Below are 16,861 nucleotides of genomic sequence, written 5' to 3' on the forward strand. Positions count from 1 at the left end.
ATACAGTATTAAGTATGAACAACACTTTCATCTGGCCTCCAGTAGTTCACTGACTCTCACAAATCCTTGTGACAAGTCCTTGACATCCTGTCAGAGGGAACCGTAGGATCAATGACATGATACAGTATTAAGTATGAACAACACTTTCATCTGTCCTCCAGTAGTTCACTGAGTCTCAAAAAGTCCTTGACATGTCCTGTCAGAGGGAATTGTAGGATCAATGACGTGATACAGTATTAAGTATGAACAACACTTTCATCTGTCCTCCAGTAGTTCACTGAGTCTCACAAAGTCCTTGATGTCCTGTCAGAGGGAACTGTAGGATCAATGACGTGATACAGTATTAAGTATGAACAACACTTTCATCTGTCCTCCAGTAGTTCACTGAGTCTCACAAAGTCCTTGACGTCCTGTCAGAGGGAACTGTCGGATCAATGACGTAATACAGTATTAAGTATGAACAACACTTTCATCTGTCCTCCAGTAGCTCACTGAGTCTCACAAAGTCCTTGACATCCTGTCAGAGGGAACTGTCGGATCAATGACGTAATACAGTATTAAGTATGAACAACACTTTCATCTGTCCTCCAGTAGTTCACTGAGTCTCACAAAGTCCTTGACGTCCTGGCAGAGGGAACTGTAGGATCAATGACGTAATACAGTATTAAGTATGAACAACACTTTCATCTGTCCTCCAGTAGCTCACTGAGTCTCACAAAGTCCTTGACATCCTGTCAGAGGGAACTGTAGGATCAATGACGTAATACAGTATTAAGTATGAACAACACTTTCATCTGTCCTCCAGTAGCTCACTGAGTCTCACAAAGTCCTTGACATGTCCTGGCAGAGGCAGCTGTAGGATCGATGACGTGATACTACACCCACGACGAACTGTACACAGCTTTCCTCGTATCACAGATCTACAAAAAGTTTGTAAGGTCGAAACTCGATAATTGATTAATTCCTCATCAAATGTCAGACGACCGTCGCCTTTCGTAAAAATTGAGAGCCCTGCTCTTTGTAACAACAGACGAATGAGGTGTTTGTCCTTGATGTCTGACTGGCGGATGAAGTCCAGCATTCGTTTTCTGTCAATGGAATTCTGCAAAGAACAAATTTGATGTCAACCTTAAGACTTCAATAAGATTTATTTATGTTTGTCTGAGTGGTAGATTTGGCCATACCCAAAATTTGTTTATATATTTATTTATTTGATTCCAGTATTCATTGTGTCTTTGATCATTAAACCACCTCCCCATGGCCCATTTCTACATGCATACCCCAAGGGGTTTCACCTCTATGGCAGCGGTCTTAGGCTTATGGGTGAAGGAAACATCACAGAGCACACCCATGTGGGTTTAACCTCTACGGCAGCGATCTTAGGTTCATGGGTGAAGGAAACACCACAGAGCGCACCCCAAGGTGTTTCACCTCTACGGCAGTGGTTTTAGGTTCATGGGTGAAGGAAACATCACAGAGCGCACCCACAGGTGTTTCACCTCTACGGCAGTGGTCTTAGGTTCATGGGTGAAGGAAACATGACATAGCGCACCGATGTGGGTTTCACCTCTACAGCAGCGGTGTTGGGTTCATGGGTGAAGGAAACATCACAGAGCGCACCCACAGGGGTTTCCCATGTACGGCAGCTGTCTTAGGTTCATGGGTGAAGGAAATATCACCTGATAAAAAGCCATATCAACCTTAGTAGTGTGGATTTCAACATACAACATCATTGGTGGAGACAGTCCAATGTGAACATATGATAATACAATATATATATATATATATGTGTGTGTGTGTGTGTGTGTGTGTGTGTGTGTGTGTGTGTGTGTGTGTGTGTACAATGTATGCATATGTTTATTTCAGATATATATATATATATATATATATATATATATATATATATATATATATTACAAGAACATCAAGAAATTCAAGTTTTACCTGAGGATTGGTTGTTTTAGCTGGTCTTCAACATGTTTGTCTATTTTTTTTTTTGGAGTGTTTTCATCAGATCAAAAGCCATTCACTGCCTCCTGTTTTAAACACGCTCTTGTTATGATATGGCTAAAATATTGCCGATGCGGCATTAAACCATAGTCATTCATTGGTGAAAAGCAAATACTTTAAGACAAGGCAAATCTGAACAGATCAGTTCACGACTACCATCTTAGTTGATCCTGTAAACAAATTGGCTGATCTGCTCCTTAGATAGGACATCATGAATTGGTTAACTCTGCTTGACCGAAATTTGCCTGTGAAAGCCACTCTTGGTTATACCTTTACTTCTATAGACAAAGCTTACATGATGTATACCCTTTAAGAATTTAAAAATTCTAGGCTAAAAACTGACCTTTTCCAGCATACCTCATATATATTTTACAACTATGCAAACTTACAGCCATGTAGAATGACCTTCAAAATTACTTTAACTTTCTGTCTTTCACAATTACACACCAGCTTATTAAGCAAGTTCAAAGATTTTTTTTAACCAACTAAGGCATGGTATACATACTGGTAACAAGACTACCAAAAAGCCTGCCTGGGGGAGATGCATGAATGTAAAATTTCAGCTCAATAAATATTACCGAAAATACCGAAATTGTAAATTTAGTTACTTCTATACAGTAATTGATATGCACACAGAGCATCTGCGATGGAACATCCCCCTTGTGCTTTATTTGCATGCAACGAATTTAGTTAACGGTATTTTATATGCTCACACTGAATTAACGATGGAAAATCCCAAGTTATTGTGCTCTACACATGTTCACAACATGCAGTACTTTTTAAGATAACGCCCCTAACATTTTGTTTACTTTACTTTCAATGTTTTTGGATCATTTTTGGATCATAGACGCCATACTCTAAAGGTGAAATTAAAACTGGGTTTTGGGGTTTTTCAAAACCAGACTCACCTGTGAAGGTCTGCGCTGATCTGCTCCTTCTCTCAGTAAATAGGACACCATGGATTTGTTTTTGGAGATCAGAGCAGTTATGAGAGGATCAAGTCTTTTCTGCAAAAAAAAAAATTTAAAAAAATGTTTCCCTGATACCTTAGAGCTGATGGTTACTTTCTCCCAGGTATAATATTATCAATGTATCAGGCCAACAGCTGATGGTTACTTTCTCCCAGGTATAATATTATCAATGTATCAGGCCAACAGCTGATGGTTACTTTCTCCCAGGTATAATATTATCAATGTATCAGGCCAACAGCTGATGGTTACTTTCTCCCAGGTATAATATTATCAATGTATCAGGCCAACAGCTGATGGTTACTTTCTCCCAGGTATAATATTATCAATGTATCAGGCCAACAGCTGATGGTTACTTTCTCCCAGGTATAATATTATCAATGTATCAGGCCAACAGCTGATGGCTAATTTCTCCCAGGTATAATATTATCAATGTATCAGGCCAACAGCTGATCGTTACTTTCTCCCAGGTATAATATTATCAACGTATCAGGCCAACAGCTGATGGTTACTTTCTCCCAGGTATAATATTATCAATGTATCAGGCCAACAGCTGATGGTTACTTTCTCCCAGGTATAATATTATCAATGTATCAGGCCAACAGCTGATGGTTACTTTCTCCCAGGTATAATATTATCAACGTATCAGGCCAACAGCTGATCGTTACTTTCTCCCTGTTATAATATTATCAACGTATCAGGCCAACAGCTGATGGTTACTTTCTCCCAGGTATATTATTATCAATGTATCAGGCCAACAACTGATGGTTACTTTCTCCCAGGTATAATATTATCAACGTATCAGGCCAACAGCTGATGGTTACTTTCTCCCTGTTATAATATTATCAATGTATCAGGCCAACAGCTGATGGTTACTTTCTCCCAGGTATAGTATTATCAATGTATCAGGCCAACAGCTGATGGTTACTTTCTCCAAGGTATAGTATTATCAATGTATCAGGCCAACAGCTGATGGTTACTTTCTCCCAGGTATAATATTATCAATGTATCAGGCCAACAGCTGATGGTTACTTTCTCCCAGGTATAGTATTATCAATGTATCAGGCCAACAGCTGATGATTACTTTCTCCCAGGTATAGTATTATCAATGTATCAGGCCAACAGCTGATGGTTACTTTCTCCCAGGTATAATATTATCAATGTATCAGGCCAACTGCTGATGGTTACTTTCTCCCAGGTATAATATTATCAACGTATCAGGCCAACAGCTGATGGTTACTTTCTCCCAGGTATAATATTCTCAACGTATCAGGCCAACAGCTGATGGTTACTTTCTGCCAGGTATAATATTATCAATGTATCAGGCCAACAGCTGATGGTTACTTTCTCCCAGGTATAATATTATCAATGTATCAGGCCAACAGCTGATGGTTACTTTTTCCCAGGTATAATATTATCAACGTATCAGGCCAACAGCTGATGGTTACTTTCTCCCAGGTATAATATTATCAATGTATCAGGCCAACAGCTGATGGTTACTTTCTCCCAGGTATAATATTATCAATGTATCAGGCCAACAGCTGATGGTTACTTTCTCCCAGGTATAATATTATCAATGTATCAGGCCAACAGCTGATGATTACTTTCTCCCAGGTATAATATTATCAATGTATCAGGCCAACAGCTGATGGCTAATTTCTCCCAGGTATAATATTATCAATGTATCAGGCCAACAGCTGATCGTTACTTTCTCCCAGGTATAATATTATGAATGTATCGGGCCAACAGCTGATGGCTAATTTCTCCCAGGTATAATATTCTCAACGTAACAGGCCAACAGCTGATGGTTACTTTCTCTCAGGTATAATATTATCAATGTATCGGGCCAACAGCTGATGGTAACTTTCTCTCAGGTATAGTTAGTATTATCAATGTATCGGGCCAACAGCTGATGGTTACTTTCTCCCAGGTATAATATTCTCAACGTATCAGGCCAACAGCTGATTATTACTTTCTCTCAGGTATAATATTATCAATGTATCAGGCCAACAGCTGATGGTTACTTTCTCCCAGGTATAATATTATCAATGTATCAGGCCAACAGCTGATTATTACTTTCTCTCAGGTATAATATTATCAATGTATCAGGCCAACAGCTGATGGTTACTTTCTCCCAGGTATAATATTATCAACGTATCCGGCCAACAGCTGATGGTTACTTTCTCCCAGGTATAATATTATCAATGTATCGGGCCAACAGCTGATGATTACTTTCTACCAGGTATAATATTATCAATGTATCAGGCCAACAGCTGATTATTACTTTCTCTCAGGTATAATATTATCAATGTATCAGGCCAACAGCTGATGGTTACTTTCTCCCAGGTATAATATTCTCAACGTATCAGGCCAACAGCTGATGGTTACTTTCTCTCAGGTATAATATTATCAATGTATCAGGCCAACAGCTGATGGTTACTTTCTCCCAGGTATAATATTCTCAACGTATCAGGCCAACAGCTGATGGTTACTTTCTCTCAGGTATAATATTATCAATGTATCAGGCCAACAGCTGATGGTTACTTTCTCCCAGGTATAATATTATCAATGTATCAGGCCAACAGCTGATGATTACTTTCTCCCAGGTATAATATTATCAATGTATCAGGCCAACAGCTGATGGTTACTTTCTCCCAGGTATAATATTATCAATGTATCAGGCCAACAGCTGATGGTTACTTTCTCCCAGGTATAATATTATCAATGTATCAGGCCAACAGCTGATAGTTACTTTCTCCCAGGTATAATATTATCAATGTATCAGGCCAACAGCTGATGGTTATTTTCTCCAAGGTATAATATTATCAATGTATCAGGCCAGCAGCTGATTATTATTTTCTACCAGATATAATATTATCAATGTATCGGGCCAACAGCTGATGGTTACTTTCTCCCAGGTATCATATTATCGATGTATCGGGCCAACAGCTGATGGTTACTTTCTCCCAGGTATGATATTATCAATGTATCAGGCCAACAGTTGATGGTTACTTTCTCCCAGGTATAATATTATCAATGTATCAGGCCAACAGCTGATGGTTACTTTTTCCCAGGTATAATATTATCCATGTATCAGGCCAACAGCTGATGGTTACTTTCTCCCAGGTATAGTATTATCAATGTATCAGGCCAACAGCTGATGGTTACTTTCTCCCAGGTATAATATTATCAATGTATCAGGCCAACAGCTGATCGTTACTTTCTTCCAGGTATAATATTACCAATGTATCAGGCCAACAGCTGATCATTACTTTCTCCCAGGTATAATATTATCAACGTATCAGGCCAACAGCTGATCGTTACTTTCTCCCTGTTATAATATTATCAATGTATCAGGCCAACAGCTGATGGTTACTTTCTCCCAGGTACAATATTATCAATGTATCAGGCCAACAGCTGATGGTTACTTTCTCCCAGGTATAGTACTATCAATGTATCAGGCCAACAGCTGATGGTTACTTTCTCCCAGGTATAATATTATCAATGTATCAGGCCAACAGCTGATGGTTACTTTCTCCCAGGTATAATATTATCAATGTATCAGGCCAACAGCTGATGGTTACTTTCTCCCAGGTACAATATTATCAATGTATCAGGCCAACAGCTGATGGTTACTTTCTCCCAGGTATAGTACTATCAATGTATCAGGCCAACAGCTGATGGTTACTTTCTCCCAGGTATAATATTATCAATGTATCAGGCCAACAGCTGATGGTTACTTTCTCCCAGGTATAATATTCTCAACGTATCAGGCCAACAGCTGATGGTTACTTTCTCCCAGGTACAATATTATCAATGTATCAGGCCAACAGCTGATGGTTACTTTCTCCCAGGTATAATATTATCAATGTATCAGGCCAACAGCTGATGGTTACTTTCTCCCAGGTATAATATTATCAATGTATCAGGCCAACAGCTGATGGTTATTTTCTCCAAGGTATAATATTACCAACGTATCAGGCCAACAGCTGATGGTTACTTTCTTCCAGGTATAGTATTATCAATGTATCAGGCCAACAGCTGATGGTTACTTTCTCCCAGGTATAATATTATCAATGTATCGGGCCAACAGCTGATGGTTACTTTCTCCCAGGTATGATATTATCAATGTATCAGGCCAACAGCTGATGGTTACTTTCTCCCAGGTATAATATTATCAATGTATCAGGCCAACAGCTGATGGTTACTTTCTCCCAGGTACAATATTATCAATGTATCAGGCCAACAGTTGATGGTTACTTTCTCCTAGGTATAGTACTATCAATGTATCAGGCCAACAGCTGATCATTACTTTCTCCCAGGTATAACATCATCAACGTATCAGGCCAACAGCTGATGGTTACTTTCTCCCAGGTATAATATTATCAATGTATCAGGCCAACAGCTGATCGTTACTTTCTCCCAGGTATAATATTATCAATGTATCAGGCCAACAGCTGATGGTTACTTTCTCCCAGGTACAATATTATCACTGTATCAGGCCAACAGTTGATGGTTACTTTCTCCTAGGTATAGTACTATCAATGTATCAGGCCAACAGCTGATCATTACTTTCTCCCAGGTATAACATCAACGTATCAGGCCAACAGCTGATCGTTACTTTCTCCCAGGTATAATATTATCAATGTATCAGGCCAACAGCTGATGGTTACTTTCTCCCAGGTATAATATTATCAATGTATCGGGCCTACAGCTGATTGTTACCTTCTCCCAGGTATAATATTATCAATGTATCAGGCCAACAGTTGATGGTTACTTTCTCCCAGGTATAATATTATCAATGTATCAGGCCAACAGCTGATCGTTACTTTCTCCCTGTTATAATATTATCAATGTATCAGGCCAACAGCTGATGGTTACTTTCTCCCAGGTATAATATTATCCATGTATCAGGCCAACAGCTGATGGTTACTTTCTCCCAGGTACAATATTATCAATGTATCGGGCCAACAGCTGATCGTTACTTTCTACCAGGTATAATATTATCAATGTATCAGGCCAACAGCTGATTATTACTTTCTACCAGGTATAATATTATCAATGTATCAGGCCAACAGCTGATTATTACTTTCTACCAGGTATAATAATATCAATGTATCAGGCCAACAGCTGATTATTACTCTCTACCAGGTATAATATTATCAATGTATCAGGCCAACAGCTGATGGTTACTTTCTCCCAGGTATAGTATTATCAATGTATCAGGCCAACAGCTGATGGTTACTTTCTCCCAGGCATAATATTATCAATGTATCAGGCCAACAGCTGATGGTTACTTTCTCCCAGGTATAATATTCTCAACGTATCAGGCCAACAGCTGATGGTTACTTTCTCCCAGGTATAATATTATCAATGTATCGGGCCAACAGCTGATGGTAACTTTCTCTCAGGTATAGTATTATCAATGTATCAGGCCAACAGCTGATGGTTACTTTCTCCCAGGTATAATATTCTCAACGTATCAGGCCAACAGCTGATGGTTACTTTCTCTCAGGTATAATATTATCAATGTATCGGGCCAACAGCTGATGGTTACTTTCTCCCAGGTATAATATTCTCAACGTATCAGGCCAACAGCTGATGGTTACTTTCTCCCAGGTATAATATTATCAATGTATCAGGCCAACAGCTGATGGTTACTTTCTCCCAGGTACAATATTATCACTGTATCAGGCCAACAGTTGATGGTTACTTTCTCCTAGGTATAGTACTATCAATGTATCAGGCCAACAGCTGATCATTACTTTCTCCCAGGTATAACATCAACGTATCAGGCCAACAGCTGATCGTTACTTTCTCCCAGGTATAATATTATCAATGTATCAGGCCAACAGCTGATGGTTACTTTCTCCCAGGTATAATATTATCAATGTATCGGGCCTACAGCTGATTGTTACCTTCTCCCAGGTATAATATTATCAATGTATCAGGCCAACAGTTGATGGTTACTTTCTCCCAGGTATAATATTATCAATGTATCAGGCCAACAGCTGATCGTTACTTTCTCCCTGTTATAATATTATCAATGTATCAGGCCAACAGCTGATGGTTACTTTCTCCCAGGTATAATATTATCCATGTATCAGGCCAACAGCTGATGGTTACTTTCTCCCAGGTACAATATTATCAATGTATCGGGCCAACAGCTGATCGTTACTTTCTACCAGGTATAATATTATCAATGTATCAGGCCAACAGCTGATTATTACTTTCTACCAGGTATAATATTATCAATGTATCAGGCCAACAGCTGATTATTACTTTCTACCAGGTATAATAATATCAATGTATCAGGCCAACAGCTGATTATTACTCTCTACCAGGTATAATATTATCAATGTATCAGGCCAACAGCTGATGGTTACTTTCTCCCAGGTATAGTATTATCAATGTATCAGGCCAACAGCTGATGGTTACTTTCTCCCAGGCATAATATTATCAATGTATCAGGCCAACAGCTGATGGTTACTTTCTCCCAGGTATAATATTCTCAACGTATCAGGCCAACAGCTGATGGTTACTTTCTCCCAGGTATAATATTATCAATGTATCGGGCCAACAGCTGATGGTAACTTTCTCTCAGGTATAGTATTATCAATGTATCAGGCCAACAGCTGATGGTTACTTTCTCCCAGGTATAATATTCTCAACGTATCAGGCCAACAGCTGATGGTTACTTTCTCTCAGGTATAATATTATCAATGTATCGGGCCAACAGCTGATGGTTACTTTCTCCCAGGTATAATATTCTCAACGTATCAGGCCAACAGCTGATGGTTACTTTCTCCCAGGTATAATATTATCAATGTATCAGGCCAACAGCTGATGGTTACTTTCTCCCAGGTATAATATTACCAATGTATCAGGCCAACAGCTGATGGTTACTTTCTCCCAGGTATAATATTATCAACGTATCAGGCCAACAGCTGATGGTTACTTTCTCCCAGGTATAATATTATCAATGTATCAGGCCAACAGCTGATGGTTACTTTCTCCCAGGTATAGTACTATCAATGTATCAGGCCAACAGCTGATGGTTATTTTCTTCCAGGTATAGTATTATCAATGTATCAGGCCAACAACTGATGGTTACTTTTTCCCAGGTACAATATTATCAATGTATCAGGCCAACAGCTGATGGTTACTTTCTCCCAGGTATAGTATTATCAATGTATCAGGCCAACAGCTGATGGTTACTTTCTCCCAGGTATAGTATTATCAATGTATCAGGCCAACAGCTGATGGTTACTTTCTCCCAGGTATAATATTATCAATGTATCAGGCCAACAGCTGATGGTTACTTTCTCCCAGGTATAGTACTATCAATGTATCAGGCCAACAGCTGATCGTTACTTTCTCCCAGGTATAACATCATCAACATATCAGGCCAACAGCTGATGGTTACTTTCTACCAGGTATAACATTATCAATGTTATCAACTGAGTATGACTCAAGTTCTCATTGTTGACTTTGCCAACTTTTCCCTGTGCAAGTGTACTGTAATTTTTTAAACATCATCTGAAATAATATTATTATCATATTACCATTACATAACCCTCATACCTATAGTCAAACTACCTGGAAATTTTTATATATATATACTTTTTTATATATACTCTTCCAAAAATGCAGATCATAAACTATATTATTAGCAAGTATTTACATGACAATATGCATCAAAACTTGTCAAAAATGGGCCAAGTTGACTGTGTTGAGACAGTTACTCCATTCACACCTGAACATTCTATTATTTAAATGATAATGATTTCAAGCCTACATTATCCTCAACATTAAATAATGATAATGACTTCAAGCCTACATTATCCTCAACGTCAAGTACTGATAATGATTTCAAGCCTACATTATCCTCAACATCAAATGATGATAATGATTTCAAGACTACATTATCCTCAACATCAAGTAATGATAATGATTTCACGCCTACATTATCCTCAACATCAAGTAATGATAATGATGTCACACCTACATTATCCTCAACGTCAAGTACTGATAATGATTTCCAGCTTACATTATCCTCAACATCAAGACGGGCTCCATTCTCCACCAGAAGACGAGTCAGCACCATGGAGCCAGACTTTACCGCCCAGAACAGGGGCGTCCAGCCATCCTGTGGATTTAAGGCAGATATATTCTTTATTTATTAAATTATTTGGTCAGTGTTGCCTGCCATACTCAAGAATATTTCACCTATACTACAGAAGCCACAATTATCGTGGGAGAAAACTGATCTCGGGGAAACCCATGACCATCTGCATGTTCTGACAGACCTTCCCACATACAGCTGGAGAGGAAGTCAGCATAAGCTGGACTTGAACTCACAGCGACCGCAATGGTGAGAGGCTCCTGGGTCATTGCTCTGTGCTGGCATGCTAACAGAGGCCCCTGACATATTCCTAACAAATGGGGTTATGGTTCTGCATAAAGTCTTTATTTGTCCCACTGTCAAGAAACTTACGAAAAAATGTCATGGACAGATTTGGATGAAATTTTGTGCAAAGTTTGACTTTGAGAAAAGCACCAAACCCAATCATGATATGACAGAAAAAGTAAATGAGTGCTTGGGGTTTAACGTCTTACTTAACAATTTTTCTGTCATATGACGATGAAGGAGTCCGTAGAGTTAATGTAATGGGCCTTCTTGTTGCATGACGGATTTCCACCGCTCTTTTATCTAGTGCTGCTTCCCCCGAGACGACTTACCGAAGGCAAGTAAGCCGCCCACCCGAGCCATTATACTGATACTGGTCAACCAGCCGTTGCACTATTCCCTTTATGCTGAACGGCAAGCAAGGAAGGTACAATTTCCTCTTTTAAGGTTTTAGGTGTGACCCAACCCAGGACTGACCCTGGATCTACCGCCCCCTGAAAACTTGTTATGTACGACGTAAAACCCCAAGCATACATACATATGTACATACATGCATAAGTTTTATTTATTTATTTGATTGGCATATTATGCCATACTCAAGATTATTTCACTTATACAACAGCGGCCAGCATTATGGTGGGAGGAAATATTATCCTCAGATAGAGCCCAGGGGAAACCCACCACCATCCGCAGGTGGCTGGAAGACCTTCCCACATACATGCATAAGTACATCCTGGGTAAGTTGTTAACAAAAGACCATCTTACCGCATCCCTCTGGTTGATATGACAGCCTGCTTCAATTAGCTGACTGCAAATCCCAATGTTGCACTTCCACGCAGCCACGTGCAGACAGGAGCGGCCGTCCTGGAGAAAATTTACACATCTCGGGTCAGTCTTTGGTTGATTTCTTTTATCTTATTTCATTTTATTGAAGAATTTGGCACTTACACATTACCTAGGCATAGCAGGGTATGGTACTTATACATTGTCTAGTCACTGCAGTGTTTGGCACTTCCACATTGCCTAGTCATTGAAGAATTTGGCACTTACACATTACCTAGTCATTGACGAATTTGGCACTTACACATTGCCTAGTCAATGAAGAATTTGGTACTTACACATTACCTAGTCATTGAAGAATTTGGTACTTAAACACTGCCTAGTGATTGAAGAATTTGGCACCTACACATTGCCTACTCATTGAAGAATTTGGTACTTACACATTGCCTAGTGATTGAAGAATTTGGCACTTACACATTGCCTAGTGATTGAAGAATTTGGCACTTACACACTGCCTAGTCATTGAAGAATTTGGCACTTACACATTGCCTAGTCAATGAAGAATTTGGCACTTACACATTGCCTAGTCATTGAAGAATTTGGCACTTGCACACTGCCTAGTCATTCAAGAATTAGGTACTTACACACTGCCTAGTCATTGAAGAATTCGGCACTTACACATTGCCTTGTCATTGAAGAATTCGGCACCTACACATTGCCTAGTCACTGAAGAATTTGGCACTTACACATTGCCTAGTCATTGAAGAATTTGGCACTTACACATTGCCTAGTCAATGAAGAATTTGGTACTTAAACACTGCCTAGTCAATGAACAATTTGGCACTTACACACTGCCTAGTCATTGAAGAATTTGGCACTTACACACTGCCTAGTCATTCAAGAATTAGGTACTTACACACTGCCTAGTCATTGAAGAATTCGGCACCTACACATTGCCTAGTCATTGAAGAATTTGGCACTTACACATTGCCTAGTCAATGAACAATTTGGCACTTACACATTGCCTAGTCATTGAAGAATTTGGCACTTACACATTGCCTAATCAAAGAATTCGGCACTTACACATTGCCTAGTCATTGAATAATTTGGCCCTTACATATTGTTTAATCGAAGAATTTGGCACTTACACATTGCCTAATCGAAGAATTTGGCACTTACACACTGCCTAGTCATTGAAGAATTTGGCACTTACACATTGCCTAGTCATTGAAGAATTTGGCACTTACACATTGCCTAGTCAATGAAGAATTTGGCACTTACACATTGCCTAGTCAGTGAAGAATTTGGCACTTACACATTGCCTAGTCATACAAGAATTTGGCACTTACACATTGCCTAGTCATTGAAGAATTTGGCCCTTACACATTGCCTAGTGATTGAAGAATTTGGCACTTACACATTGCCTAATCGAAGAATTCGGCACTTACACATTGCCTAGTCATTGAATAATTTGGCCCTTACACATTGCCTAGTCACTGAAGAATTTAGCAATTACACAGAGCCTAGTCACTGAAGAATTTAGCAATTACACAGTGCCTAATCATTGAAAAGTTTTGCCACATATTACCATACCACTGACCTCTTCTTGCCAGTATATCCCAAAATAACTTATTTTTGAAAGACTTTCAAAGATTTCAAAATTTTTTCTCTTATACTGCAGAGTGCCGAGGGTTAAACCATGGATTTTTGGCAGGTTACTGAAGAACTTTCCACATATATTGGTGACAGACATTACAGTCTTCAACGAACGTTAAAGTGAGCGATGATGATTGTCACCAAGGCCTCACAAAGAGCTAGAGCAGTGGACATACTCCTCGCAGTGCATGCACCCTTCTCTAAGGTTCGCTTTATGTCACTGCCACCACTACCAAGTTTTGCAAAGAAATCTTGAACAACACTTACGTCACAGGTGTCATGGTAATGAGGCGCTGAGTGATGTCAGAAAACACTCAACTTTTGGTTCTCTTCATAATTTATAGACATACATTCTCTTTACCTAAAGACAGTGTGCATAGAGAGAGGATTCTAACCAACACTGAATAGTTTTATTGATCTGAATATTCATGCTCGAGGACACCAGTTTTAAGGCTAAGCCTAAACAAGCCTACGCGCATGACACTGGCTCCAAAGGTCAGGCTTGTCTAGTGGTGGCAGTGATGTAAAGCAAGGGTAGAGAACTGCACATGTGCTGTAAGGAATATGAGCAGTGGGACTGATACTCAATGTTCAATGCTTTTTGAGATGCTACATGGGGGACACACTCAATACTGAGTGCTCCGAATTGTGATTACCGAGCACTCTGTTTTCAAGCTGCCATGCCTGCTGGATTATTGCCCTAAAAATGTAAAAATTGAAGCCACAACAGATAATACAGATAATGAATACCCATCCTAATTGTTGAGTTAACACATTATTTAATACTGAGAGAAAACAATACAAAATTGTTTGGTGTGTTTATATTTTTCTTGAGTATACAACCCTAACCATAACTTACTGAGCTCAGCAGATTTGTATTTGCTCCAGATTTCAGCAGCAGAGCACAAATTTCCTCGTTGCCAGACCTGGCTGCCAGGTGAAGGGCAGTGCGGCCATCCTGGAATGTCAAGGACATTTTCTTATGCATTTACTTGATTCGGGATTTAGGACATACTCAAGATTATTATACCTCATATGATTATTCTCCGTTTCCATTGGTTGAGAGATGGTCACATGATATACTGCAAAAAATGATTACGCGCTCAAGGAATGCAACGTCACGCTCGCAAAGTAATATCTAACGTTCATGAGGCAATATCCAACGGTCTTGTGCTAATATCCAACGATCGCGTGCATTTATTCCATGGCAGTTATCTCCCTTAGTTAGGTCTCCCATGTCAGCTTGTAAACGAACGGTTTACATTTATAGCGCCGTTATCAATATACAAATTAAATACAACCTGACAAAGGTAGACTGTTTTTCCAGTATAATAAAACATATTGTTGGGATATAAGGAATGGTCAGCTCTCGACAAGTGATATTCAGCTCAACCTTTGCCCTCCCTGACTATCACTTCTCTCAAGCTCAAGTCATTTAATTACTATTCTATACATGTATTCCATAGCACTCCATATTTGACTGACCCTACCATGCCATACAGCAATCCAGGTCACATCACAAAGGGACATGACTATGTTGTTGTTACATCATGTCTCTAAATTTTGCCATTGCATGTGAACCTTGCTTAAATACAGTAGTAGTGTGCGTAGCAAACCTTGTTTGTGGCATTGACGTCGACTTTGGCTTGTATCAGCAGGCTAATGATATCGGCTGATCCAGAGAAGACAGCTTCGTGCAGAAGTGTGCCATAAAACTGTAACAATAAAATCAAACTTTTTATTCCACAGTATTCTACCCATAACTGTCGCACAAGAATATATACGATAACTTTAATACCCAGTGAGAAAACAACAAAAAAATCCCCTTTCCTCCTTATGTAGAACATTTTCTCCCTCTGTAAATTCCTTGGGTCTGCGTTAGCTTACGAGAGCCTGAATCTTGCACAAAGTTTGCATAAACAGGATTTCTGAAATCTCAAATTAGCTAACTTATAGTCAGTACAGCTTTTTTTTGCAACTATTCGTATTGAGTTTGTTAGTTGTATATATTAAAAATAACAAGGCCTGTGGCATCCAGGCATAACAATGACAATATTACACATGATCATGCAATTTCATTATTTATTTTTTTTTATCTAAACACTTACAGGTTTATACTCACTTGATCTAATTACGTATCACAATTTTTCTGATATGGTACATTTGTGACTAAGGTATTAGTTATATTAGCCCCAGGGTACAGTGTTAAATTCTAAACAAGTAGACGATATACAGTCATACCGGTAACCATAGGTTATATTTTGTTAGAGTCCGTATGAATTGTTAAGTACTACGTTAAACCCAAAGCACTCACTCACTCTAAATGTATGGGGGAAATTGTCCTCCAAGGGGAAATGTTCATGAGAGAACTGACTGGGTGGGGGTGGGGGTGGGGGTGGGGGAGGAGGGTGACCAGAGGTGAGTGTGAGTGAAGAGGTGGAGGATTGCCCAGGTAAGGAACTGGCGGGGTGAAAGGGCTGTAAATTCTCAGTCTATGGCAGTTCTAAAAACAAAGTTTGTCCTTTTGTTAGTCAAAGAGCCCTTCCTCAGATGTTCGTTGTGAAAAAGCTGGTTCTTCGATGGATTGACATCCCTTTACCACGTGACAGCAACTTCAACTTTAAAACTCCCACCAAGATAGACAGTTAACCCACCCACCCAGTAACGTGTGTTGACGTCGACGCCACCTTTCACCAAACGTCGGACAGTTTTGACGTCACCCGCGCTGACCGCAGTTCTCAAAGAGTTCACAAAAGTTCGATCCTGCTTTGAGGTTTCTGCTCCCGCCATTTTTCATGCCTCCGTTACTGCCTTCCTGACTGGTGCTCTGATTGTGAGACAAACATTATGTTGCTATCTCCTGACAAGTGTCAACATTCTTGTTGTTGTTGTTGTTTTGGACACGGGGCGAGCAGAAAAGGGTAAACCTTGAGTTTGAAGTGGACGAAGGGAGACAACTCTGTTTAGACTGCCAAGTTTTCTTTCTTTTTTTTGTATCATGTACGTTAAATACTACATATATGCTAACCATGTTTCA

At 39.4% G+C, this 16,861-nt stretch overlaps 1 protein-coding gene across 1 annotated transcript; it reads right to left on the bottom strand.

Moving 5' to 3' along the window:
• Positions 1-735: 735 nt before the first annotated feature.
• On the bottom strand, positions 736-16,614 carry LOC135464974 (putative ankyrin repeat protein RF_0381). Its single transcript, XM_064742558.1, has 7 exons — positions 16,483-16,614; positions 15,441-15,539; positions 14,684-14,782; positions 12,154-12,252; positions 11,029-11,127; positions 2,919-3,017; positions 736-1,102 (listed from the first exon to the last, which is right to left on the bottom strand). Exons 1-7 carry the CDS (start codon positions 16,612-16,614, stop codon positions 791-793), a joined length of 939 nt encoding a protein of 312 aa, XP_064598628.1. The 3' UTR covers positions 736-790.
• Between the last annotated feature and the right edge of the window lie 247 nt (positions 16,615-16,861).

This window comes from Liolophura sinensis, chromosome 4, assembly GCF_032854445.1.
Source record: "Liolophura sinensis isolate JHLJ2023 chromosome 4, CUHK_Ljap_v2, whole genome shotgun sequence".
In the NCBI taxonomy this organism is placed as follows: domain Eukaryota; kingdom Metazoa; phylum Mollusca; class Polyplacophora; order Chitonida; family Chitonidae; genus Liolophura; species Liolophura sinensis.

Coding starts and splice junctions, on each gene's coding strand:
- LOC135464974 (XM_064742558.1), bottom strand. CDS start 16,614: ATGGCGGGAGCAGAAACCTCAAAGCAGGATCGAACTTTTGTGAACTCT. Junction 3,018..11,028: donor GTCTTGATGTTGAGGATAAT/GTAAGCTGGAAA, acceptor TTTTTTTTGCAG/AAAAGACTTGATCCTCTCAT. Junction 1,103..2,918: donor ATCAGCGCAGACCTTCACAG/GTGAGTCTGGTT, acceptor TGTTCTTTGCAG/AATTCCATTGACAGAAAACG.